The 27,913-nt window shown below is 45.1% G+C and overlaps 1 protein-coding gene across 3 annotated transcripts in view; it reads left to right on the top strand.

The window, feature by feature from the left end:
* The window catches only part of SGPL1 (sphingosine-1-phosphate lyase 1), a 210,634-nt gene extending 204,519 nt beyond the window's left edge, over positions 1 to 6,115 (top strand). For all 3 annotated transcript variants that reach the window (XM_029609059.1, XM_029609060.1, XM_029609058.1), the window contains 2 exons: positions 1,716 to 1,836; positions 4,820 to 6,115. In XM_029609059.1, the coding sequence (XP_029464919.1) occupies positions 1,716 to 1,836; positions 4,820 to 4,960 (262 nt within the window). In that variant the 3' untranslated portion in view covers positions 4,961 to 6,115. The remainder of the gene's footprint in view (positions 1 to 1,715; positions 1,837 to 4,819) is intronic.
* The last annotated feature ends 21,798 nt before the right edge of the window (positions 6,116 to 27,913 follow it).

Genomic DNA, 27,913 nt, shown 5'->3' with positions numbered 1-27,913 from the left:
TCTCCTAAAGGGACTAGAGTTTTCCTGGTGTACATAAAAATGTTTACCTATATTTGAGTTATGAAACTGGAAAAAAAAAATCACAGGAAAAAGAGACTGATAATATAATGAATGCTACTTACTATGTGAACTATTGTCTTTTTAAAGGGCAGTAGTTAATCCTGTATTTGATCTGTAAACCTACTTGGAGACCTGTTATAAATCAAACTTCTCTAAATGTATAGAAAATGTTTTTGTTAAGAGTCCATCTGTTGGGACAAAGTGACGACCCAGCAGCAGCAATACTATACAGGAGACTTGCACTATGATTCCAGTTTCTGGTCTTTGGGCCAGGTAGGTTTGGGAATGCTGATCAGTAGCTTGGTGGAGCAGGGAAGGGAGCTCCAGCTATTATAGAACAGCATCTATGGGTAAGATTCAAGATGCATATAGGGTTCTAAAAGTGCTATGATCTGTGCTCCCCTACTGATTGTTTACCTTGTAGTGTCTGGGCTATAGATTTGAGGAGCATGGGTCTAAATCAGGGTGAGGAAGGAGAACTTCTAGGGGCTGCTAATGAAGGACTGTTGCATAACAGCTTGGTGCTACCACTAATGCCCACTCACTGCTCAGTACTGCAAGCACTTGTACATGCGCCTCCCACACGCAAACTGGGTTCCCGCTTAACCTCTGGACAAGCACCCTGCCAACAAGCTATTCCTTGATGGTTTCTAAGATCACTGAGATACCACATAACCTTAGGGGTCACACAATTTTTAGAAATGCACCCACATGGCAATTACAGAAACATATTGGGGCCATGAGTCTCTCAAGACAGAACTAACAAACTGAAAAGTTTATTAACAAAAAGCAGGAACGTTGATTGGGAAAAAAAAGATTCAATTCACAAACAGTAACAGCTAAAATAACTTAAACAGTAAAAAGCTACCCAAACAAATCTCATTGTACTTATCGGTGCCTGGGGAGCTTCAGGAAAGGACTGTCCACTGGAGCTGGAATAGGGCCTCAGCACAGAGATCTGCTCTCTCTCTACTCCCAGCCAAGACTAGATATTTCTAGCAACTCCATGGCTAGTTCTCTATGAGCTGTGTCTGAAGGGCCAATCAGGACACACAGTATTAGCAACAGCTCTCTGACCAATGGCTTTCTGACCAATAATAGCTTTCTGGCCAATTGCACTGCAAGATGTTAGTCTTACCTCTCCCTAAGGATACTGGGAAATTGTTGTTCGAGCCTAAGCATCCTAAACTTCAGTTTGAGCTACAGTTGTAAAAGTCAAATACCACCTGCAGACCAACTCAAAGGAAAAGAGCTTTCTGGGTGGGGGGAGGCAGAGGGGGAGTCTCGGGGCAAAACAAAAATATCATAGGGTACATAAAACCACTGTTTTGCCACAAGGACTATGGCACTGCTGCTTCAGAACCTTTTCTCTTCCCTATCGTGCATGGCATTGAGTGGGGTTGTGACTGGGTTGGAAGTAGAGGAGAATGATCAAGTGAAAAAAGTAGCTATCATCCCTCAGTTTTACTTCTTAAGTCATAATGTTTGTGACACATTGCCCAGCATTTTATTTTTGTACATAAAAGTACCTGGAAAATAGTCTTTGACCATAAAACAGTGTACATATATATATATTTTTTTTTTCATCTCCTATTATTTTCATCATTTAAAATGTTTTGTGACTTGGAGGCTAATGTCTTTGTTTTGCTCCGCAGCATTCACATTTGCATTACTCTGCAGCACTTGAAACCTGGAGTCACAGCACAATTTGTAAAGGATGTCCGTGAATCTGTAGCTGAGATCATGAAAGACCCTGGGGCTAAGACCACTGGCATGGTACAGATCCTCTGTTTTCTAAATTTACATCAATTAGTATTGTCTCCGAAACAATTTAATTGAGAGAGGTCATGTTTTTCCAATAAGTGTAGAAGATTCTGGTGGAGCCTCACTTTTAGAGCACTGTATTTAGCTTTTTTCTTTGTGGAATGAAACATACTGCAGTGATTAAAAAAAGTGCATGAGTAGCTTGTCAAGAAAAGCAGAGAGACCAATTGGTGATAGCCATGTCCAGTTTATGAAAATAAAACAGAGGAATGAATGATGAGATGGATTGGTGAGGTTTAGTTGAGAGGCTGGAAATGGGACAATCTGTGCTCTACCCATCTTGCATATGTTCCTCTCTGACCTGCTCATAAGCTGGTTGTTAGGATATTCACTGAAGCAAAGAAAGCAGAATCGAACTCTCAGGTCATCAACTGCACAAGAAATCAGAAAACAAGAGAAATGAGAGTAATTAATTCCCCAAAAGCTCTATCCAGATTTTCCTTTGAAACACATTTACTAATAGTAAGAGAGGTAAAACTTTTCCTATTATTGAGAAATTACCACTCAGGTGCACTTATCACAGATTTAAAAATAATCAGGGGATACATTATGACTTTGTGAAATTCCTCAGGATCTATTTTTCCAAATTGCATTTTTTTTAAATCCATGGTAGAGACCAAGAAAACACAGGCTAAGAAAGGAGAGAAGGCAGAGTAGTGTTCACCATGTGGGCCAAAAGGAAAAGGAATCGAGGCAGAGCGGGGTTAGCTTGTGTGGCACAAGGCTGAACAGTGTGTGCTCCTGCAACCTGAAGGAGTCATCCTATCAGCCGTGGAGCTACTACCCTTATACTTCCAGAGGGAGAGTTAATGAAAGGGAGTTTGTGGGTGTGAACGTGTGTGTGTGTGTGTGTGTGTGTGTGTGTGTATATGGGAGAGAGAGGAGAGAGTTTGTGTACAACACCCCCAACTCCTGCTAATCCATGACAGTCTCAGGGCACCTGGAAGTCAAAAATTCCTAGATATGAAGAGCAGGGGATTTTTTTTTTTATCCTTATTAGTTTTAATTATTGGATGTTCAATTTGTCAGCTGTTTTTGAAATATTTATTCATTTTATAAGCTAGTTTTTACTATTAACAATGTATATTTCTTGATTTTATTGTTTGATATTTTCTGAGGAATGATGGTGATTCTGTTTTTACCATTGTTGCACTGCATACAGAGTCTGGCTTGTTGCAGTTCACAGTTCAGTTTTGTCTGCACATTTGTATTTATACTTTATGGTCTTATTAGTCCGTATTTGATGAAAGTCTATCATTTTTTTTCTTTCTTATAGTAACATTTCTGAATCGCCTAAGTAATTAGGTGATGGACAAATCTACATACACAGTTTAAAACAAAATTTAAAACAAATAGTGAATAAACACAAATAACGTTAACTCGGAGTATTAAGTCTGCTTATGGCATAATATTACAGGCCTTGTGAGTGATAAAACCATCAGTTGCAAGCAGCTAGCAATATGCAAGGTTAAAGAAAAAAGTCTTTAACAAAGTTCTAAATTTCTGAATTCTGTGTGTATGACCAAGGTGAGGTATTCTTTTAGTGTGTAGTTTCTGTGTAGAGATCTCTAGCAGGCTGGCTTTTTCTGTTTTCCTAATAGGGGATGTATTGATGCTTTAAGGGCTGGAGTAATGTTTGCAGTGTTTCTGTTTCATAAGTAGGGTTGATACTCATGTTTGCAGTGTTTCTGTTTCATAAGTAGGGTTGATACTTTTTGAATCCTGGTACATGGTGCTCTTTTGGTCTGGTCACCCTATCTCAAGAAAGACATAGTGGAATTAGAAAAGGTGCAGAAGATTGCGACAAAAATGATAAAAGGGGATGAAATATCTCTCATATGATAGGCTAGGGCTCTTAGCTTGGAAAAGAGAAGGCTGAAAGGCGATAGGATAAAAGCTTATAAAATCATAATTGGGTAGAATGGATAAATGAAGGATGGTTATTTACCCTTTCAATTAATACCAAAACAAGGGGACAAGCAATGAAACCAACAACCAGTAGATTCAAACAAATTGTAGAAAGTACTTTCCCTCATTTTCAGGCTGTGAAATTGATTGCTAGAGAGTGTGGTCAAGGCGACTAGTATAGCAGGGTTTAAAGAGGTTTGGACAGGTTCCTGAAGGAAAAGTCCATAGAATATTAGCTAGGCAGACTAAAGAAAGCTATTACTATCCCTAGGAGTGAGTAACAGGAATTAGATCTACTTTACGGAATCTGCCAAGTCCTTGCGACCTGGATTGGCCACTGTCTGAGTCAAGATGCTGGGCTCGATGGACCTTGGTCTGACTCAGCATGGCAATTCTTATGTTCTTATGGAGGTTTACTATATTGTAATTGTAATTTCATTTACTTATGGCTTTCTGAGGGTCAAGACCACATCCAGCATGCATAAGTAGATTTAATGTGATATGGGTTCCAAGTGTCTTTTTTTTTTTTTTTTACAGTTGATACCACTAATATATATATTTATGTGCTGTGATTTTTACGTCAGAAAACTGAACTTTGAATGTTTTTTTCATATAAAATCTGTTATAAATACTTCATTTTGTATGGAGATGACTGGACATGGTTGGATGGAGGAAGGGGTATAAGACCTACAGTACCTGAATATAATCTACTTTAGTGCCAAAAAGTGGAATATAAAAAATAAAATAAATAAGACTGAAGGGTTTGCTGAGGACACCCTGGAGAATGGGCAGAATTTTAAATACACAATCACAATAGTGTTGACTTCTACAAACAAGAGCATGAAAATAAGCCCTGACCTTGCTTATCAGATTATTAATCTCAAATATAATAATATTTTTTTGAGAGATATCTGTTTGTTTGGTGTTCCAGGTTTGACTACTTTGGTGTCTCATTTTCTTTTTCATGGTTTGTTTTGTTTTTTTGCTCTGTAGTGATGATGTTCATTTTTTTTCCCTTAAATTCTAGGGTGCCATCTATGGCATGGCCCAGTCTATTCCTGACAGATCCATGGTGACAGAGGTTTCCCGAGCCTTCTTGGACTGCCTCTACAACACAGACACTATCTCCAGAAATAAGCACTTTAATGGTTCCCCTGTACACCACTGATGCTGCCCTCAGCCAGTGCCTTACTCACATGGTGCTGAGATCCTGTTCCAGAGGATTGCTTTGAAGAGGGAAGCTGCTCTCTTACTCCTATGGTTTTAACATGTGGGAAGGCAGGATTCTGACATCCTTATCTTTATTGCCTGCTTTCACCCCATTCTCCCAGGCCAATCCATTGGCTGTTTGCACTTTTTAACCCTGTGAATCAGTGTCTCACCCAATCAAAAGAGCAATAAAAGGATCTTTTTATTTTAGATTTTATATATTACGCTTTAATAGTTGTTTGTCTTGCCAACCTTTTATAGAAAGCTGATAAGTAACCGCTGAGTTACCAGTTATTGCTCTCAGAATTTTTTGAACGAAACAGACTTGGCTTTGGACTTAGCAGCTTTGGTTTATTGCATCAGTTATAGATTCAAGACATGAGCACCAAGAAACTTTGATTCCTTGAAAATTGATTTATGGTTTAATGAATGGACAATATTTCTTCCTGGAGTTCAATATAAAATGAATTGAATGACCATACTACCAAGGATTCTGTTTCTTCTAGTCGTTTGCATAGGTTTTATATTTTGTTGTGGTAAATTCTGGGGAAACCCTTGAGTGTTATTGTTGGTACAAAATATCAAAAAAAGTCATAGAAAGCACATGGTACTAATCCTTAAAAGTCGCAGAGTTGATTTCTGATGACAAAGCTAGCTTTATTTTTCTATAACTTCATTCAAGGCATCTTTAAAACTCATGAAGATAGATCCATTTAAAAAGAAAAGTATATATTAAGAAACTGTAACCATTCTATCCAAATGAAAAATTGACCTAAAAATAGGCGATGAACTGTCAACTGAAGACTGTTTCCAGACACAGAAATCTTGCAATATCACAACAAAATATCAAGGAAAAATAAATGGAAATTGCCAGTGAAAAAATTATAGCCCACAACTTGCACATCCTAAACACCAGAGCATCTGAATTCATCATCGATGATTATATTCCTGCCTTCACTTGCTCGGACTTTAAAAGAAAGCTGTACCCCTTCTACTTTTGAAATCCTGTACAGTATACAAATAGCAAGTATTAAATGCCCTCTGTCAATTAAAAAAAAAAAAGGAAAAATTTGCTGCAAAGTATTTTCTTAATTTAAGTTATTGCCTAGGGAGCAGACATGTTTGGAACAGTGTCAAAGTATGACAGATTACCTTATGTCATACTTTGACACTGGCCTGGGATTTGCTTGATTCAGATAGTGTGTGACATCAGTAGTGATGCCAATGACAATATAGACTGGTCTGATCTGATGGGTGTGAGGTAATTTGTGGTAGTGCACTCTGAACTTGGCTGCTGGGATTAACTATGAAGGAATGCAAACAAAAAAATAGAGATTGCAATAAAATGTATTGATAAGGGTGAACTAGTATTCATCCTGTGTACTTTTGAAATATCACACTGTATAAAGAAGATATAGCTCTTCTAATCCATGCTACTATTATCCCGTAATCAGAAGTTGGGAGCTTAATTACATCTCTTAAGTAAGCAATTAAACACAAGATTATGGTATTTTGAAACTCGTGCTACTAGATGTGTAGGCAAAATTTGTCTATTAGTTTGCAGTGTCATTTCTTAAACATAAAATGAAATTGAAAGGGTATAATTCTGTAAATGCCAGTCAAGGAAAAGTGCAGTGTCATGAAAGTGAAAATGTTTGCTGTAAACTTATTGAAGATTCCTATCTTACCCTTTCCCAATTTGCAGATTTTTCTGTAAAGTACTAACATTTGTTTTGCCTATTTGTGCCTGCCTGTAAACCATTATGATGGTAAATAACTTAATGACGGTATAGAAAAGATTTTAAATAAATAAATATTTTAAAATATTGTAATTTGGCATGGTTCAAGCACCTGATTTTGGAAGGAATGGTTTCTTCCATGTTTATATCATTCTGGACACCTTCCTTGCTCATCTAATGATGACCTCTCAATTACAAAACAGCAGAATCTTGTTATGACCAGCCTGTCTAGATCATCTCGAAACCACATCATCATGTGAAATTAAATCACTTTTAAAGAAAATCAGCCCCTCCTCACACCCCTTAGACAACATCCCATCCAAAATGCTACGAACCATCCCCGAAACTATAGCCTCAACCTTATCCGATGACATTAATTGCTCCATATCCCATGGTGATGTCCCATCCGCCCTCAAGTTAGCGGTTATGAAACCTATCCTAAAAAAAAAACCTAACCTTGACCCCTCAGAACTATCTAATTATCGCCCAATCTCAAATTTACCACTACTAGCCAAAATCATTGAAAAAGTAGTCAACCTCCATCTCACTGAATACCTAGACACACACAACATCCTATCCACATCCCAGTTTGGTTTCCGAAAATTTTTCAGCACTGAAACACTCCTAATATCCCTCACTGATACTATACTCAAAGGCATGGATAAAGTAAAAGCGTACCTCCTAGCTACGCTTGACATCTCCTCGGCCTTCGACACTGTCAACCACAAAATCCTACTAAACCAACTCTCTAACATAGGAATATCAGGTACCGCCCACCGCTGGTTTAAATCATACCTGGAAAACAGACACTTCAAGGTCAAACTTAGCAACAGCGAATCTGACCCCATCAAAATTACCCGAGGTGTACCCCAAGGCTCTGCGCTCTCCTCCACCCTCTTTAATATCTATCTGCTTACCCCATGCCACCTCTTAACTAATCTAGGCATAGTCCATTTCATCTACGCGGGCGATGTCCAAATTATCATTCCCATCACCGACTCACTATCCAATTCCCTCAAAACCTGGAACAATTGCATCAATTCTATCAACCAACTCCTCACGAACCTCAATCTTGCACTCAACACCACCAAAACTGAACTCCTCATCTCTCACAATCAGCCCTCCCTTAATCACATACAAACTAGCACCTTACCCCTCTCAACCCCCATCTCACAACACACACGCAACCTGGGTGTCACAATTGACAACCAACTAAACCTAAAAACCTTCATAAAATCCACCTTAAAGGAATACTACTATAAACTTCATGTATTAAAGAAAATTAGACCCCTCCTATGCTCACATGACATCCGCACTGTCCTACAAACCCTAATCTTCGCTAAAATTGATTACTGTAATTCTCTCCTCATAGGTCTCCCCTCCTCCACCATCAAACCCCTCCAATTACTACAGAATGCCACTGCCAGAATTCTAACCAACACCAGCAGAAAAGAACACATCACACCCATCCTTAGAGACCTCCACTGGCTCCCGATCTCCTCTAGAATCCTCTACAAACCTCTCTCCCTCATACACAAAGCTGTACATAACCAGAACATCACCTGGCTAAACAACTCTTTCCTTCAACTCTTCTAACAGACCAACCAGATATGCCTATAAAGGAACCCTTCACATTCCCTCTCCCAAAACTAGACAACGGTCCTCCACTAGAGATAGAGCACTCTCAATAGCAGGACCCATCAACTGGAACTCAATGCCACCCGACCTACGCATGGAACCATGTACTCACAAATTCAAAAAAAAATTGAAAACGTGGCTCTTCAAGCTAGCCTATTCCTAACCCCTGCTTTCCACCCCTAGTACTTCCACGTCACATGACATAGTCTACAACTTCAATTGTATATTTATAATTTACCTTCAAGTCCACTTTTACCATCTTGTACCCTCTCAGACCTTACCATGTAACCTGCTCCCAAATATGACTGTGTACATAGTTTCTGTTTATTCTTTATATTTAGATTTACATACTTATGTTTTCTCCAACACTTATATACTCTCTACATACCATGTTTTGATCCCTCCTGTTTACCATATCATGTAACCTAAATCGTTCCATGTATTTTCTCTATCGTTTTGTAAGTTACTTATAAACCAATACGATGTGCAAACAGCTATCGGTATATAAAAACCTTTAAATAATAATAATAAATAATAGATGCTGCTGCTCTGACCATTGTTCAAATAGGGATGGGGTGAAAGGTACAAACAGGCCCCTACGGTAAATTCCGCGGGAGAGCCGGCACTCCGAGGCGAGTGCCCGCTCTCCCAACACGCGCAAAGGCACCTCTCCTGGGCGCGCAATTCTGTATTTAAATTAGGGCCCGCGCTAATAAGGAGGTGCTAGGGACACTAGCGCGTCCCTAGCACCTCCTTATTGGCGGAAGCGGCAGCTGTCAGCGGGTCTGACAGCCTACACTTAATTTTACCAGCGTCTGATGTCGAACCCGCTGACAGCTACGGGTTCGGAACACGGACCCCGGCAAAATTGAGCAGTTTTTTCTGTTTTTCTGTACACTTGCCCGGTGCTGTCTGAAATTAATTCCTGCCTTTGAAATGAATAGAGCAAAGCATGAGGTGTATTGGTGTTTTAGGGCTATTTCACAGGTAGGCCTTTTCATAGGTAGGGTTGTTACATTTTTAAGTGCTGCCAGAGCTGTTTTGGTGTGGGAGATTTTATTATATTTTAATTGTAATTTTCCTAGTGTGTAGCCAGATAGACTCAGGACCAATGGGTATTGTGCTCTCCTGATAGCAGATGGGAGACGGAGTCAGATTTCAAAGCTGGCGTCAGCCTACATATACCCATGCAGCATGCTTAGCTCTTCAGTATTTCTCCATCTCCATAGCAGATGCGGACACTATCCCAAACAAGAATAGTGTTACATTTACAGCAAGAAAGAAGAAAGACAATTTACCTTAAGAAGAGAGCCCCGCTTCTCCTGCAGTGAAACCTAACAGTCCCTCCCTCAGTCGAGACTTTCCTGAGGTTGATTCTCGAAATCTCTCAGAGGTGAGCATTGGTTCGACGGCAGGAGAAAAAAAAAAAAGGCAGCGGGTGCAGATTCGAGCACGGCGGTGAAGGTATTTCCCTCTCCCCCCGCAGCTGGAGACTGCCCGGCATGAGACCGGTAAGCACCAAGACCAGATAAGGTCTTGGTGCTTACTCAAAACCTTTACTCCTAAGTCTCCGGTCTCCAAGGCTCGAATAGCCATCCCGTCCTTGCTCTGACGAGGCTTTAAAATCGGGTTGAGCAGCCCTCCTTGGGCAGGCCCCGATTTGGTACTAGGGTCCACACACATGGAGACCCTCCGGGGGGGGGGGGTCGCCATCTTGCCTTTGGGGTCAGTGCCATTTTCCCCCCTCGACCGGCAGTACAAGCGGGGCAGTCAGAGGCCCAAACTTAAACGCTCATCTACGGGGTGAGCGCACAGTGGCACGCACATCTGGGTTGTGCGCACAGCAATGCACACAACTAGGCCACATGCACAACTGGCGCATAACTATGCTGCGTGCACAAACTCCGTTGCCCGCACGCATAACTTGTGCACACTTCGTACAACTAAGCGAATCCACATGCATAACAGGCGAGTTTTTAAGCTCTAAAGCACACAAACTATGGCACCGCCATCCAAGAAAGCCAAGGGCCCCTTCCTTTGCCCAGCCTGCCACTTAAGAGCCGCACAGCCTGGATTGGAATCCCTCCTGTGCCAACAGTGCGAACAGAACCAGGGTGAACCGAATCAAGACTCTCTATAGCCAGGAGAGGGATCCAGAACCACAGATGAGGGCATCCCGGACCTAGGTATTTCCAACTCGGCGCCCCCACAGGAAAGTTCCTCCGGGGCTATCACTACAACCCCTCCTGGGATCAACATGGACCCAGAAACCTTCTCTTGGGTGGAATTTTTCAAAGGGCTGCAAACCTTTGTCTAGGCACAGCCAGCCCCTGCTGCCCACCTTACTCAAACCCAGCCGGAAGCACAAGCCCTTCCTGGCACCTCCCAGGCTTCTCGAGACATGCCTCTCCTACCTAAGAGCCTCTCTGGGGATCCAGATTCTGAGAGGATGAAACAGACTCCATGGAAGAAGAATAAATTCCCCCAGGGATGGATCCATACCGAACCATGCTCAGATTCTTCCACAAGGACAAATTACCAACCCTAGTGTCCCAGACTATGAAAACACTGGGCCTCCCAGGCACGGAGCCCACAGCAGAACCAAAGAAGAATCCCATGTTGGCGTACCTCCGTAAGGCCTCATGCTATTTTCCTATGCTGGAGCCCATTAAGGAACTGATTGACCTGGAATGGAATGCTCCAGAGGCCACTTTCCAAAGGGGAACGGGCACTAGAAGCCCTATTCCCACTGTAACCTACGGCTAAGGAACTTCTACGTTTCCCCAAAGTGGATGCTATGATCTGTGCAGTCTCAAAATGCACTACAATCCCAGTGGAGGGAGGAGCGGCACTGAAGGATGCCCAGGATAGAAGACTGGAAGCCATCCTTAAGCAGTCCTTTGAGATATCAGCAATGACGCTACAAATTGCTTCCTGCTGCGCCTTAGTGGCACATTCCTGTTTAACCCTTGCCAGAGACGAAACCATGCCCGGAGAAGCGATGGAGCCTGCGGTCTTCTTCCTCACCGATGCTATAGCAGACCTCATGCGTACCTCATCCAGGGGTGTCGCCACCGCAGTGGTGGCAAGAAGACAATTATGACTCCAGAATTGGTCGGCCGTCGCAACTTCCAAAGCGAATCTCACAAAAATGCCTTTTAAAGGATCCCTCCTTTTCGGGAGTGAACTGGAGAAATTAGCCAACAAATGGGGTGAATCTCCAGTACCTCGATTACCTGAAGACAGGAACAGAAGAACATATCAGCGCTTCTCCCCAAGAAGAACCAAGGGCAGAGGATTGCAGCACTTTAAACCTTACAAGAATACACAGTCCCAAACACCTCGTCCTTCAGGAAGGTCTCAGTCCTTTCGGAACAGGCACATTAAGAGAGGAGCAAGCTCAGGGGCAGGCCCCGGCCATACCCCACAATGAGAAGATGCAGACCCATCCACAGTAAGAAGACATAGGGGACAGACATATCCTATTCTACCAAAGATGGGTCGAGAGAACTTCAGACAAGTGGGTCCTAACTATCATTCAAAAGGGGTACTCTCTGGAATTCCAAAGCATCCCCCCAGACAAATTTGAGATCACAGTGTCACTCCCACTCCAAGAGACTGGCAGTAGAAACCACACTAGCAAGACTACTCAGTTTGAAGGCAATAGCTCCGGTGCCCACGCTTCAACAAAATACTGGCCACTATTCCATCTATTTTATCGTTCCCAAGAAAGAAGGAACATTCTGGCCCATCTTGGACCTCAAGACCGTCAACCGTTACCTGAAGGTACCACACTTCCTCATGGAAACCCTATGCTTCATTATAATGGCGGTACAACTGGGAGAAACTTTAACCTCCCTGGACCTATCCAAAGCCTACCTTCACATCCTGATCCATCAGCATCACCAGCGCTTCTTACGATTTGCGATACTGGGCCATCATTATCAATTCAGGGCCTTACCTTTTGGACTAGCCACCGCCCCCAGAACCTTCACCAAAATCATGGTGGTAGTGGCGGCAGCACTGAGGAAAGAAGGAGTCCTGATACATCCTTACTTGGACGATTGGCTGATCAGAGCAAAGTCTCCGGAGGAGAGTCGCCACGCGACCACCAGAGTCAAGAATCTACTACAAGAACTTGGGTGGGTCATGAACACAGCCAAGAGCTGTCTACAGCCCTCCCAGTCACTAGAATACCTGGGAGTCCGGTTCGATACCAAACAGAACAAGGTCTACCTTCCCCCTCCATGGAGAAGGAAGCTGATTGGTCAATTACAAAAACTGTTGACCTCGGTCCACCCCAAGGTATGGGACTACCTTCAAGACCTCTGCCTCGTGACATCAACTCTGGAAATTGTTCCGTGGGCAAGGGCCCATATGTAGCCGCTACAACGTTCCCTACTGTCATGACGGAACCCAGTGTGCCAGAACTACTCAATTCAGTTCGCCTCTAGCTACCGACAGAGGTTCGGGGGCAGCTTCAATGGTGGCTACAGGAAGAATACCTAAGCAGAGGCGTGAACCTATCCGCACTAGTTGATCTTGCTCACCACGGACGCAAGCCTGCGAAGGTGGAGAGCCCACTGTCAGGAACTGACGGTCCAGGGACAATGGGACAAGGAAGAGGAGGGATGGAACATAAACCGCCTGGAAGCTTGAGCGGTCAGGCTAGCCTGCCTACGATTCAGCCACAGACTCCGAGGCGAGTCAGTCAGTTATGTCGGACAACGCAACGACCGTTGCCAGGGCGGAACCAAGAGCCAGCAGGTGTCTCTGGAAATAGACCCCCTCATGGAGTGGGCGGAAATAAATCTACAAGGGATCTCGGCCTCCCACATCTGTGGACTACCTCAGCAGAGAAAGCCTAGACCCAGGGGAATGGTCGCTGGCAGACACAGCCTTCCAGTTAATAGTAAATAGATGGGGTCTTCCAGCCATGGACCTAGCAACTTGTCGCAATGCCCGGGTCCCCAGATTCTTCAGCCACTGACGAGAACCACAATCTCAGGGAATCAATGCTCTCGGCCAGACTTGGCAGGAGGAAAGTCTCCTGTATGCCTTCCCACCCTGCACTTCTGGGCAGGGTCATCCACAAGATAGAACACCACAGGGGACTAGTCCTGCTAGTTGCCCTGGATTGGCCAAGAAGACCATGGTACGCGGACATGCGAAGACTATTGGCGGAGAATCCTTTGCGTCTACCGCCATACAGGGACCTTCTTCAGCAGGGACCGATCTCCCACGAAGGCCCGGCTCAATTCTCTCTTACGGTATGGCCCTTGAGAGGACTAGCCTAAAGAAATGTGGCTACTCAAAAGCCATGATTGACACCCTGCTTCGGGCATGCAAGTTCTCCACATCTGCTTACATACGGATCTGGAGAGTATTCGAAGCTTGGTGTGAAGACTATGGTCTCCTCCCGAGGTCAGCCAAGATTCCCACGATCCTAGAATTCCTACAGGACGGCATGCAGAAGGGGTTGTCCCTCAACTCCTGCAAGGTCCAAGTCTCAGCAGTGGCCTGTTTCAGGTCCGAAGTGGATGGTATCAGACTATCAACTCATCCTGATGTGTCTCGTTTCCTGAAAGGGGTCAAACAACTCCGACCACCACTAAAGTGGCCAGTGCCTCTATGGAATCTCAACCTAGTACTAGACTTCCTAGCAGGGGAGTCCTTCAGACCAACAAATGCCCTGTCTCTGTCTCCTGACCTTAAAGACAGTGTTCTTGATCGCAATATGCTCAGCCTGGCGCATCTCCGAACTTCAAGCATTATCCTGTCGGGAACCGTTCCTCAGGTTCACCCCGGGCACCATACAGCTGCGTACGGTACCATCCTTCCGAAGATGGTCTCCCAGTTCCATATGAACCAGACCATATCCTTATCATCACCAGATGAGCACAGGGATTCGGAAGACTCACGACTACTTCACCACCTGAATGTCGGCAGAATCCTAGTCCGATACCTGAAGAGATCAGAATCCTTGTGCAAAACTGACCACCTGTTCGTTCTTCACAGCGGGAAGAAACAAGGGGAAGTGGCATCGCGGGCCACCATAGCCCGCTGGATCAAAGAAGTTATTAATGCTGCCTACATAGAGGTAGGAAACCCATTACCTCTACAGGTCAAGGCGCATTCTACAAGGGCCCAGACTGCTTTCGCCAGCCGAGATCTGTCGAGTGGCAACATGGTCCTCCCTACATACCTTCTCCAGGTTCTACCACCTGGATATTCAGGCCAGGGAGGACACAGCCTTTGCAAGGGCAGCACTAAGTGGGCCACGGGCAGCCTCCCACCCAATGGGGGAGTAGCTTTTGTACATCCCATTGGTCCTAAGTCCATCTGGCTACACACTAGGAAACTGAGAAATTACTGACCTGATAATTTTGTTTTCCTTAGTGTAGACAGATGGACTCAGCATCCCGCTCACGGCTGCTCCAGAAATAGAGAACCTCTGATATCAAATCTCGAGACTGAACAAATACGGGTAAGCCACGGCCTACCTCTAATCCAAGACACCCACAGTTACCCAGGTGTCGGCGTTTATTGTTTCAGTGCACTGGCGGTCTCCAGTTTCAAAAGTGTTTTTTATATATATATATATATATATATATAATATAATCAGTTCAAAGTTAATCAAGTGTAATCAATTATTAAGCAACATATATCCACACTGGCTTTTTGAAGACAATTCTGAAGAGCTAAGCACGCTGCATGGGTATATGTAGGCTGATGTCAGCTTTGAAATCTGACTCGGACTCCCATCTGCTATCAGGAGAGCACAATACCCATTGGTCCTGAGCCCATCTGTCTACCCTAAGGAAAACAAAATTATCAGGTAAGTAAATTTCTCCATTATTCATGGTTTCTGAGGGTCAAGCCCACACCTAACACGCATTACAGTAGCCCTAATTCCATATGGGTTCCAAATGTCTTTTTTTGTAGGGTTTTCTGGTTGGCACAAAAGAAATGCATGCAAATACTTCTGATATTTTTTTTTTACCTCAGAAGACTGTACTTTGAATATTTTTTCATGTAAAATATATTATAAATGCATAATTTTATTTTTTTATATTAATGTTTATTCAGGTGATAAGTTACAGCAAACATTCATGTTGAACAATTGCAACACAAAAGGGCTTAATTAGACAGCATTATCTCATATACATATATGACCAGTAACTGCCCAACTTGCAGCCTATCAACATGAACACAAGTATCAGTTTTAAGGACATAACACCCTTTTTTTTTTTTGTTCCATATCATCCCTCCCTTCCCTCTCCCCCCCTCCCCCCTCAACAACAGTAATGGCTGAAATATTGGGTATGCAATGGGAATATCATAAATACCAAATGGGAACTAAGGAGTCAGATGTAGAATGACAAGTGGTCAGATTTAGCATATTAGGATGCTCAGAGTCTATTGATGTTAAGGCTACCATGAGTAGACGTCCAGCAGGAATCAGACTCGTACCACTCAGCACATTGGAGTTTGGAGCCGGACCCGCAATGATACCTCCGTGTCTTTTATACTCGTGAGACCAGCGTCCAACCTTCAGTTCCTGCTTAGACAGCACGGCTAGCCCCTACTCACAAATCTTCAAGAGAGTCAACCTGTAATAAGTAGTCAATTATGCAGTTGATGAAAGATGAGAGGTAAGAAACTTCTTTGGCACCAACTGCTGTTGTAGTGTTTCCGGTAGCAAGGATATGTAAGGATCCCATGTTTCCTGGAATTGAGTCAGATGCTTAGAGGCTAGCGAATATGCTAATAGATGCTCCAAATGTAATAAGTGATGAAATTTCTGAGTCCACACTAAAAATAAGTCCGGTGCGTGCACAGTCCATGAGGATAGTATTGCAGACTTCGCCATAAGTGCCATTTTGTCTAGTAGCAGACATTGTTGCACAGATGACCAAACAACTTGAGAATCATATAAGCTGAGCAGCCAGATTTCAGAAGCCAGCGGTATGTCATAATTCTATAAGCTAGTCGCCTGCCTTGAGATCAAGGTCCAGAATTTTTGTATATAAGGGTAAAACCAAAAGCAGTGAATTAAGTCCGGTTTAGGATGTGAACATCGTATACAGCTAGCATTTGGTACTAAGCCCATGTAATAAGCATGTCTTTGTGTGTAATAGGCAAGATGCAACAGCTTATATTGTTTGTCTCTTAAGTTCACATTATCCACCATCTTAGAAATACGTGCAAAACAAGTTAGAAAGTTATCGCTGGAAATTGAAGTGCCCAGTCCTGAGTTCCATGCCTCCAGTAAAGCTTGTAGTTGAGTCTGAGGTTTCAAGTCCAATAAGGCTTTATAATACTGAGTGCATTTCAAACGCTTGTTATCCAGACCTAACAACAGATTATGTAATGAAGAATAAAACGAAAACTTAGGATTCATGCCACACTGTTCTTGAATGAAATGCCGCAGTTGAAGAAACCCATAGTGGTCTTGATTAACAAGGGAGAACTTAACCTTCAAATCTTGAAAGCTCAGTAAATGCCCCGAGTCCTTGCCAGAACTAAACAACTGCGAGATCCAAAGCAGTCCTTTCTCCCTCCATGTAGTAAAGAGAGAACGTTCCATCCCTGGAGGGAATAGAGGGCAACCTGTGATGTTAAGACAAGCCGTTCTGCCCCGCCGAACCCCAAGTTGTTTACAGAGAAATTTCCATGCTTGCCTCATAGGGCTAATCATTGTACTATGAAGAAGGTGCTGGGGTAACAAGTCTGCCGACATATGTAAAATGGAACTCAGAGACCAAGGGGCTACCCAAGCCTTATAATATTGCAGAGGTGTAATATCCTCTGTATCAAAGAGCCAATCCCTAATGTGACGTAGTAAACAGGCACAATTATATAAAGATAAATCGGGGCAATTGAGACCTCCTTGCTGCTTTGACCGCATTAACATTGGTAATGATATGCGGGAGCGTTTGCCGCCCCATATAAATATGCACAGGTCACCAGCCAGGACTAGTGCCACCGGGTTGATCTGCCCTAGCAGGACTAGACCCCGGTCAGATCCGAGGGTCCTCCCACGTGGAGACCCTCCGAGGTGGTCGCCATATTGTTCGTGTGATCGCCATCACCATTTTGGCCCTGTTCGCCGCCCTGTCTGCTGTCTCGATCCATGCGCACAGAGGTGAGCCACGCGCACAAATACCTTGTGCGCACAAGCGAAGTGCATAGCCACGCGCTCAATGTGCCGGGTGCATAATTTCGACCCATGCGCACAACAGCGTGCACATCGCTCTGCACGAGCGCACCAAACCTACGCTCGCAACTTCGAAGCACATCGGAGCGCACAACTGTATTGTATGCGCACAAGCCATGGCACCACCTGAAAATAAGCTCAAAGTTCAGGGCCTTTGCCCAGCAATGCCACATTAGAGCTGCACAGCATGAGGAGGCCACGGCCCTGTGTATACAGTGCGAAGAGGCCCTAGGGGACCCAACTCATGGCCCTCCCCAGCCGGTACCGGACCTCAGCCTCTCGAGCAGTATGCCGGACCTAGCATCACACAGCAGGACCCCCCCCCACCTCAAACAGGGCTCTCCAGGGACACAGCGCCCCCTAGTCTAGACCCAGCTTCTATCTCTTGGGTGGAATTCTTCAAAGGTTTGCATACCTTCGTCCACATGCAACCGGGGCCTCCTACAATGCGGTCACAGGCCCACCAGAGGACCTCAACATGCCAGGACCCTCTATGTCCAGGGAAGTGATCCCACCACCCAGAAGCCCTACCTTTGGGGACACACATCTCAGATGAGGAGTCAGAATCCCTGGAGGAAGGGGAACTCCCTCCGGGGACAGAACCCCATCGAACCATGAAACGCTTCTTCACCAAGGACGAGCTCCCAGACCTGGTCTCACAGAGCTTAAAAGAGCTTGCCATCCCGGGCACAAGTGCCTCGGGGGAACCTAAGACGAACCCACTTTTGGAGGGACTTCGCCAGACCTCCCGCCATTTCCCATTATTACAAACCGTCCAGCAATTAACTGACCTGGAATGGGATGCCCCAGAAACCACGTTCAAAGGGAGCCGGGCTCTGGCAGCCATGTACCCTCTGGACCCTGCCGCCAAATATCTCCTGGCATGTCTGAAAGTGGATGCCATGGTCTGCGCGGTCTCAAAGAGCACTACTATTCCGGTGGAGGGAGGTGCAGCACTCAAGGATGCTCAAGACAGATGTCTGGAATCTATCCTCAAACAGTCCTTTGACATCTTCGCTATGTCTTTACAGATCGCGGCCTGCTGTGCTGTGGTGACACGCGCCTGCTTAGCACAGACCAGGAACAACACTCCTGGGGAAGCCCTGGAACCAGCTGTATCATTCCTTGCGGATGCCACTTCGGATCTGGTAAGCACAGCAGCTAGAGGAGTCTCATCCGCCGTGGCAGCCAGAAGACAAATCTGGCTCCAAAACTGGTCAGCCGACGCATCCTCCAAAACGAGATTCACAAGGATGCCTTTCAAGGGAACACTCCTGTTCAGAAGCGAACTAGAGAAACTAGCCAACAAATGGGGCGAGTCCCCACTGCCACAGCTACCAGAGGACAGGAATAAGAGAAACCAGCGAACCTTCCCCCGGCCTCCAGGGGCAGAGGATCACAGCGCTTCAACCCATATAGAAGCTCATATCAAGTGGCCCACCCCGCAGGCTGGAGCCAGTCCTTTCGGAACAAGCACAATAAAAGGGGAGACAGCTCAGGCCCAGGCCCCAGCCGCACCCCACAATGAAGATCAGCCAACCCATCCAAAGGAAGAAGCCATAGGGGGCAGACTGGCCCTATTCTACCAAAGATGGGTCGAGATAACTTCGGACAAGCGGTCCTATCCATCATTCGAGAGGGATATTACCTGGATTTCCACCACCTCCCTCCGGACAAGTTTGTGGAATCTGCCTGCCACGACCCTTCCAAGAGAATGACAGTGGAAGCTACACTGACCAGATTACTAGTCTTAGAGGCTATAACACCGGTGCCTCCACAACAAATAAATACTGGCCATTATTCCATCTACTTTATCGTTCCCAAGAAGGAAGGAACGTTCAGACCTATCCTGGACCTCAATGCGGTCAACCGTCACCTGAAGATTCCTCGCTTCCACATGGAAACCCTATGCTCGGTAATAAGAGCGATACAACCAGGAGAATTCCTTACCTCCCTAGATCTGTCGGAAGCCTACCTATACATTTTGATCCATCAAGAGCATCAGCGTTTTCTATGCTTCTCGATCCTGGACCATCACTACCAGTTCCAGGCACTACCTTTCGGGTTAGCCACTGCACCCCGGATGTTCACCAAGATCATAGCGGTGGTGGCAGCAACACTGAGGAAGGAAGGAATCCGCGTGTATCCTTATCTAGACAATTGGCTGATCAGAGCGAAATCCCCAGAGGAAAGCCACCAGGCAACCAACAGAGTCAAAACTCTACTGGAGAGCCTCGGGTGGGTGGTCAACACAAACAAGAGCTGCCTGCAGCCTTCCCAATCTCTTGAATACTTGGGAGTCCGGTTCGACACCAAACAAGATAAGGTCATCCTGACAAAGACAAGGAGATCAAAACTGATGACCCAGTTACGAACCCTGTTGAGCGAACTTCGCCCCACAGCATGGGATTTACCTACAAGTTCTCGGCCTCATGGCATCCACACTGGAAGTAGTCCCATGGGCATGGGCTCACATGAGACCCCTATAACGCTCACTACTATCACGATGGAATCCACTGTCCCAGAACTACACCATATGGCTTCAGCTCCCGGACAGATTTCGGGCCCAACTATGATGGTGGCTACAAGAAGCCCATCTAAGCCAGGGAACGAGACTATCCTCCCCAACCTGGATCCTACTCACCACGGATGCCAGCCTACGAGGAAGGGGAGCACACTGCTAGGAGCTAACCGCCCAAGGGCAATGGAATAAAGAAGAGTCAGGATGGAATATCAATCGCCTAGAAGCCCGGGCAGTCAGACTAGCCTGCCTAAGGTTCGGTCACAGACTCAGAGGCAAAGCGGTCAGAGTAATGTCGGACAACGCCACAACAGTGGCCTACATCAACCATCTGGGAGGACCCAGATGCCAACAGGTGTCTCTGGAAATAGACCCCCCTAATGTCATGGGCGGAAGTGAATCTTCAAGAGATCGTGGCCGTCCACATTGCCAGGAAAGACAATGTCGCAGCGGACTACCTCAGCAGAGAGTCTAGATCCAGGAGAATGGAAACTGTCAACCACAGCATTCCAATTGATAGTAAACTGTTGGGGAACACCAACCATGGACCTCCTGGCAAACAGGTCCAACGCCCAGGTACCCAGTTTCTTCAGCTGTAGGCGGGAACCCTAGTCCCAGGGAATCGATGTCCTGGTACAGACCTGGCCACAGGAGACTGTTTTATACGCCTTCCTGCCATGGCTCCTAATGGGCACAATCATCCGCAAGATAGAACACCACAGGGGACGGGTACTTCTAGTGGCCCCGGACTGGCTAAGAAGACCATGGTACGCAGACATGCGAAGACTGCTGGCAGGGAACCCCCTGCCGCTACCTCCACACAGGGACCGATCCTCCACGAGGATCCAGCTCAGTTCTCTTACGATCTGGGCATTGAGAGGACTTGCCTAAGAAGGAGAGGATACTCGGGACAGTAATTGACACCCTACTCCGAGCACGCAAGTTCTCCACATCTCTAACATACATAAGGATTTGGAGAGTATTCGAATCCTGGTGCGAGGACCATGACATCATACCACACTCAGTCAAAATTCCTGCAATTTTGGAATTCCTATAGAACGGACTACAGAAGGGATTGTCCCTCAACTCCATCAAGGTACAGGTGGCGGCCTTGTCATGCTACGAAACCAAGAGCAAGAGCAGCAGCATAGCCTCTCACCTGGATGTCTCCCGCTTCCTGAAAGGAGTCAAGCACATCCGACCACCCCTAAAGTGGCCGGTGCCTCTTTGGAACCTTAACCTGGTCCTAGATTTCCTAGCAGGAACCTCCTTCAGACATCTCCACGGCCTGTCTCTCCGACTATTAACATTGAAGACAGCCTTCCTGCTGGCAGTCTGTTTAGCCTGTCTTATACCCAAGCTACAAGCACTGTCCGGCCGAGAGCCGTTCCTCAGACTCACCCCAGGAACCATCCAGTTATGCACAGTTCCGTCGTTCCTCCCCAAAGTGGTGTCTCACTTCCATCTCAACCAAACCATCTCGCTACCATCGCCAGATGAGCATAAGAATTCAGAAGAGGCTCGAAGTCTATGCCATCTCAATGTCGGCAGACTCCTAGCCCGATACCTGGCAAGGTCGGAATCCATTCGAAAGAAGGACCATCTATTCGTCCTTCACAGCGGGAAAAAGTAGGGGGAAGCAGCCTCATGAGCAACCACAGCCTGCTGGATCAAAGAGGTCATCAAGGCGGCCTACGTGGAAGCAGGCAAGCCACCGCCTGCGGGGTGGGCCACTTGATATGAGCTTCTATATGGGTTGAAGCGCTGTGATCCTCTGCCCCTGGAGGTCCGGGTGAAGGTTCGCTGGTTTCTCTTATTCCTGTCCTCTGGTAGCTGTGGCAGTGGGGACTCGCCCCACTTGTTGGCTAGTTTCTCTAGTTCGCTTCTGAACAGGAGTGTTCCCTTGAAAGGCATCCTGGAGGACAAAAGGGATGAGGGGTTCCAGCTCCTCCCTGTGGAACATCCGAAGGACCCTGGGGTCGTCCCCCTCCAGGGAAGGAAGGGTACCCTCTGTATCAAGGGAGATGTCAGGATCCGGGAGTACCAGGTCCACCGGGGGGGCACCCCCAGGACCACCCACATCCGAATAGGCCCCGGAGGCTCCGCAGCTGGGCCAATAGTCAACGGCGTGGTGCGGGGAATTTTTTCCGGGGTGGGGGGTCAAGGGGGGGGGACCTTCCTCCTCCTCCTCCTCCTCCTGCAGGCTGGCTAAATAGGATTTATGCAGGAGGAGGACAAATTCCGCTGAAAAACGGGCCCTAGATTTCCCGGGAGGGTCAGGGAATTCATCCTGGGGGCGCTTGGGGCTCAAATCGGGGGGAGACTGAGAAAAAAAATCGGCCCCCCCAGCCAGCTCCGAAAATGGAGCCACTGAAAAATCGGCCTGGCCATGCTGTAGGGACTCTATCCCCGGACTAAATTTGCCTGCCCTGCCGAGGAGGGACCATCCCCACCCAGCAGGCAAGCAGAACAGAGGCCCTCTTGCGAAAATCGCAACGAGGGCTGACCACAGGAGAGGCAGGCAGCCTGCCTCGGCATGAAGAGAGCTTCTCTGAAGAAAAAAAACTGCAGAAAAAAAAAAGTTTGATTGGCAGCCTGCAGGCCCAGAGTGAAGCAGGGGGGAATCCTGCTGACTCCTGCCTTTCTGGCTGCCGGTTGAAGCCCTCTGAAGACCAAAATGAAAAACAAAATGGGTCTACTGCTGTAAGGTAAGTTAAAAAGCACTTTGAATACTTTTAACTGTGTTTTGTTTTTGTTTTACAGACTGAGCACAGCAGTGGGGAACTAAGCCCCTTTGGCAGCCAGAGAAGGGGGGAGATGAGACCTGGACCACCAGACTTGGTTCCCACACCTGGAAGCGGCTACAGACTCAGGCTATGCAGTGCACAAGGGGCAAAGCCCCCCTGAGTTCGGCAAGAGCCAGGAGACGGAACAGTCTCCTGCACCAAAGAAAAACTACAACTCCCTGTCAGTTTTTTTTTTTGTTTTTTTTCACAGGAAGATCACACTAGATCCCTAAGGAATAAGTACTTGCTTGATCCATGAAGAAAAGGCTGACTAGCCTAGAGCAGGAGACCGAAGGGTGAGCTCCTACACCTGCTGGAGACAGACGAATACTGAAGGGTTACAGGATAGGCTCTGTGCTCATACAGGATATCCTTTCAGTTTTAGTCTGTCTCCTCCTGCTGGAAAGGAGGCTCAACCCACACTCTGGACTGATCTGGGTACGTACAGGGAACAAGAATTTAATAAATTATAAATTTAAAAAAAAGTGAAGGACTGGGGGACTTACTCATTCCTTCTTGCCCAATAGGACCAGTAGGGTGACCAGACCTTGTCATACAGCAACATATACCGCCTGATCATGTGGGTAAACTTCTCAATCAGAGCTATTTAATGTATGTCATCTCCAATAGGCCAAAGTAGGAGCCAATTTCCATAAAAGAACTATCATAAATATACCTGCATGGATCAATTGATCCAGCAAACATCGCGGGGCGGTACCTCCCAATTTCCCAAAAAGCATAGTGCCAGCATAAACTTCAGCTCGACACTGATCATATCCAACAAATCTGTAAAGAGTACCTATCAGTCCACATCCCCTCTAACACAATCCTGAAGAGTTGGGAGAAAATCTGGAATACAAAAGTGGAAACTAAATGATATTTTGTCTTTAGGAGCCTCATTTACTCTTTGTTACCCTTGTAACTGCTTTGTAAAATATTGTTCAGAGTTTTCTTTTTTTTTTTCCTCCAGAACAATTGAAATCCTTTATCGAGGCTCGTAAGATGATATCATCTTCCCTCCGGGGCTCCATGATCTCTTGATATTAATGCAGCAGAAATGACTTGCTAGTCTGTTTGCTTTAGACTTTTTTTTCTTTTTTATACTTTATATTTTCTCTTCCTCCCCCTTTTTTCCTTTTCTTATTTTCAGGGGTTGTACATATTTTATATTTCTATACATCTATATGTATAAGCATAATTTCCTCTTTTTCTTATATGTTAAAAAGAAAAAAAGTGGGAACTGATATGCTCTGTAAAGAAGCTTAACTCTGTGATTACATATCGATATCATGTGCACCACCCTCTATAATCCTTCCCAATCTTTAGAGATCAGATCAGTTGGAGGCCCCTATTCCATTGGGCTACTAAGCTTAGAGGTGGGTCTCATTCCATCTGACTGCTTTATACATGTGTTATATTCCTTTCTTGGGAATGTCCTCTCGCATGATCACTTTTTCTACCATAGACAGAGCCTATCCTTGCACCCGGTATCCCTCCAGCTCCTCTACCAACCTATTTTAGAAAGGCTCTGACTCTCTGGCCACCTCAAACTCTTCTCCAAGGTCTTGAAAGATTTGATCCTCATGCTATCCTCCTCCCATAGCTGCCCAGAAATTTTAAATTAACCTTCCAGCACTCTACTGCATCTCTGTACCTAATTGTAGCCATCAACTTGAGATTACCTCTGTTGGTGTAAGTGTCAAAAGGGGCCATACAACCATCCCAATTTTTCTACCTATAGCCCTCCAAACTTTCAATGTGTGGGAGATGTGTGGGCTTGCAACAGCCCTCCGTGCCCCAATCAGCAACTCTGCCTGAAGCAGGAACATAGGCAGATCTATTCCTCCCGCCAATTTAACTTCCAGTGAGTACCATGGCACTGTGTTTTCCCTGTGCAACCACACCATGGCTCCCATGAGACCTGCTGCCCAGTAGTAACTTTGCCGATCTGGAGGCGGCATGCTCCCGCCTCCCGCAGCCTCCATAGTGTTTGCAATTTGATAAGATTTGTGATGCCAAATGAACTTAGTCACTAATCCATTTAAAGATGTGGAAAAAAACCTCTGGCAAAAAGCAGGGGAGATGCTGGAACAGGTACATCAGCTAGGGCAAAATATTCATATTAAGGACATTTATTCTGCCTATCTAAGAGAGAAAATGATCATCCCAAGCCTCTAAGTCCTTCTGTATTTTAGCCACTACTGGAGCATAATTAAGCTTATAAAGGTTAGATATCTTGCGAGAGACCCAAATACCCAATAAACTGAGGTCCTCTTTCGCCTGCTTAAAAGTACTAACACACTGTAGGATGTCAGCAAAATCCATTGGCCCAGTCGAGAACACCTCAGATTATGGTTTATCTTATACAGCGAGAGGCCCCTATATTCTGAAAGAAGGGCCAGAAATTCCAGGTCCAAAACCCACAGATTTGTTAAGAAAAACAGTATCATCTACATACAACAAAATTTTGTGCTCCATACCCTCCACCTTAAATCCCGTCAACTCTGGGGTGGTGCGCATTTTCTGTGCAAGTAGTTCATTAGCTAAGTCAAACAGCAATGGGGAAAGGGGACAGTCCTGCCTGATCCCTGTAGCAATAGGGAAGGGATCCAAGCAATAGCCATTAGTCAATATCCTGGCCTTAAGAGGGGCATACAGAACTCTGAGCCATACCCTGAACTCCTCTGGAAACTCCTACCTTCTCTAGAATCGAAAACACAAAGGCGATCAAACGTCTTTTCTGCATTCAGAGCCACCACACTCACCTTATGTGCTCCCGTCTAGCCAAAGATTATGCTGAAAAGCCTTCTGGTATCTGTGGTGGAGAGATGGCCCTTTACGAAACCTGTCTGGTCCTTTCCCACTAGGCATGGCCCTATAATCTCTAGTCTAAGTTAGAGGATCTTCGCCAGAATCTTAATATCAGTGTTAAGGAGTGAGATGGGCTGGTAGGATCCCAGATCCAAACTATCCCACCCCTGTTTAGGGATTAACACTGTGACTGAGTCTTTCATAGTATGAGCTGTGTCTGCGAATCTGCAAAGCCTCTGTATTGCTCCATGATGAGACCGCACTTGAATACTGTGTACAATTCTGGTTGCTGCGTCTCAAAAAATATATAGTTGCGATGGAGAAAGTACAGAGAAGGGCAATCAAAATGATAAAGGGAATGGAACAGCTCCCCTATGAGGAAAGGCTGAAGAAGTTGAGGCTGTTCAGTTTGGAGAAGAGATGGCTGAGGGGGGATATGATAGAGGTCTTTAAGATCATGAGAGGTCTTGAACGTGTAGATGTGAATCGGTTATTTACACTTTCATATAATAGAAGGACTTGGGGGCATTCCATGAAGTTAGCAAGTAGCACATTTAAGACTAATTGGAGAAAATTCTTTTTCACTCAACGCACAATAAAGCTCTGGAATTTGTTGCCAGAGGATGTGGTTAGTGCAGTTAGTGTAGCTGGGTTCAAAATGGTTTGGATAAGTTCTTGCAGGAGAAATCCATTAACTGCTATTAATCAAGTTTACTTAGGGAATAGCCACTGCTATTAATTGCATCAGTAGCATGGGATCTTCTTGATGTTTGGGTGATTGCCAGGTTCTTGTGACCTGGTTTGGCCTCTGTTGGAAACAGGATGCTGGGCTTGATGGACCCTTGGTCTGACCCAGCATGGCAGTTTATGTTCTTATGCTCAAAGATCCCCTGCAATCTAGTCACCAGTTCCAACTGATATCCTATAGTTGCTTTATTGATTTCTTCCATGGTGATGGGAGCCCTTTTATTAGCTTAAAATCGAAGCTCCTCATAAGAAACTTCTTACAGTCCAAAAAATGGGCTTCCTCAATATCTTTTTCATTTCTGTTAAACATTTTTACCTTCTGTGATTTAACTATGTAGGTATCTATAGTCTTTCAAGTATTCCAGTTTCATTTTGTTTGAGATTGCTATTGCATGGATGTTCATTTTGTGGATAATTTTCAACTACTTGGTGTTAAAGCTCATTCCATAGATGTTACAGTTTACAAGTTTACCCTCTTGTAGATTTTCCTCCTTAGATGCCAGTAATACTGTTTCAGACTATTCAATATTCATATTTTCCTCCTCTTTTAAAGCTGCTGAGATTAAAAATTAACTCAAGTTTAAAGGAGGAAGGAGTATAAACTCTATTTCCACATTCTTTGAATTTCCTGCTGCTGTTTTGATTGTAGAGATTTGATTTCAATATAAAATCATTATTAACCCAATTTCATGTTTTGGCATACCATCTCTACACAGTATGGGAATAATACCAGACATATTAAAAACTGCAACGATCAAACCAGTAATAAAGAAGAAAAGCTTAGACCCAGACGATCTGAACAACTACTGTCCTATTTCAAACCTACCCTTACTCGCAAAATTGACAGAGAAAGCAGCACTGAAACAACTCATTGAACACATCGAATCCAACAGCATCCTTCACCCCACACAACATGGTTTCAGGAAAAACCACAGCACCGAAACCCTGCTACTCAACTTATCAAATAATATATTAAGAGGTTTTGACAACAAACTAAGCCATATACTAATTCTTCTTGATCTATCTGCTGCATTCGACACAGTCGACCACAATAGTCTAATATCAAGACTAGCCAACATCGGCCTCTCAGGCAAAACACTAGACTGGTTTACATCCTTCCTCAGAAACAGATACTTCAAAGTCAACTTCAATAACAACTCTTCAGATGCCATCCCCCTTGAAACCGGAGTTCCACAAGGATCTGCCCTCTCGGCTATACTCTTTAACATTTACCTACTTCCACTCTGCCAACTTATCTCAAGTCTAGGCGATACATATTACATGTACGCTGACGACATCCAACTCCTTATACCAATAACCTCCACCATTGAAGACGCATTGAAACTAGCAGCCTCTCACCTCGAATCAATAAGAAACATGCTAAACCATCTGAAGCTATGCCTAAACATGTCCAAAACAGAATGCCTTCTGATAGAAAGAAAAAACTCTG

Source organism: Rhinatrema bivittatum, chromosome 7 (genome assembly GCF_901001135.1).
Source record: "Rhinatrema bivittatum chromosome 7, aRhiBiv1.1, whole genome shotgun sequence".
In the NCBI taxonomy this organism is placed as follows: domain Eukaryota; kingdom Metazoa; phylum Chordata; class Amphibia; order Gymnophiona; family Rhinatrematidae; genus Rhinatrema; species Rhinatrema bivittatum.
This window is presented reverse-complemented; position numbering and strand designations above follow the sequence as displayed.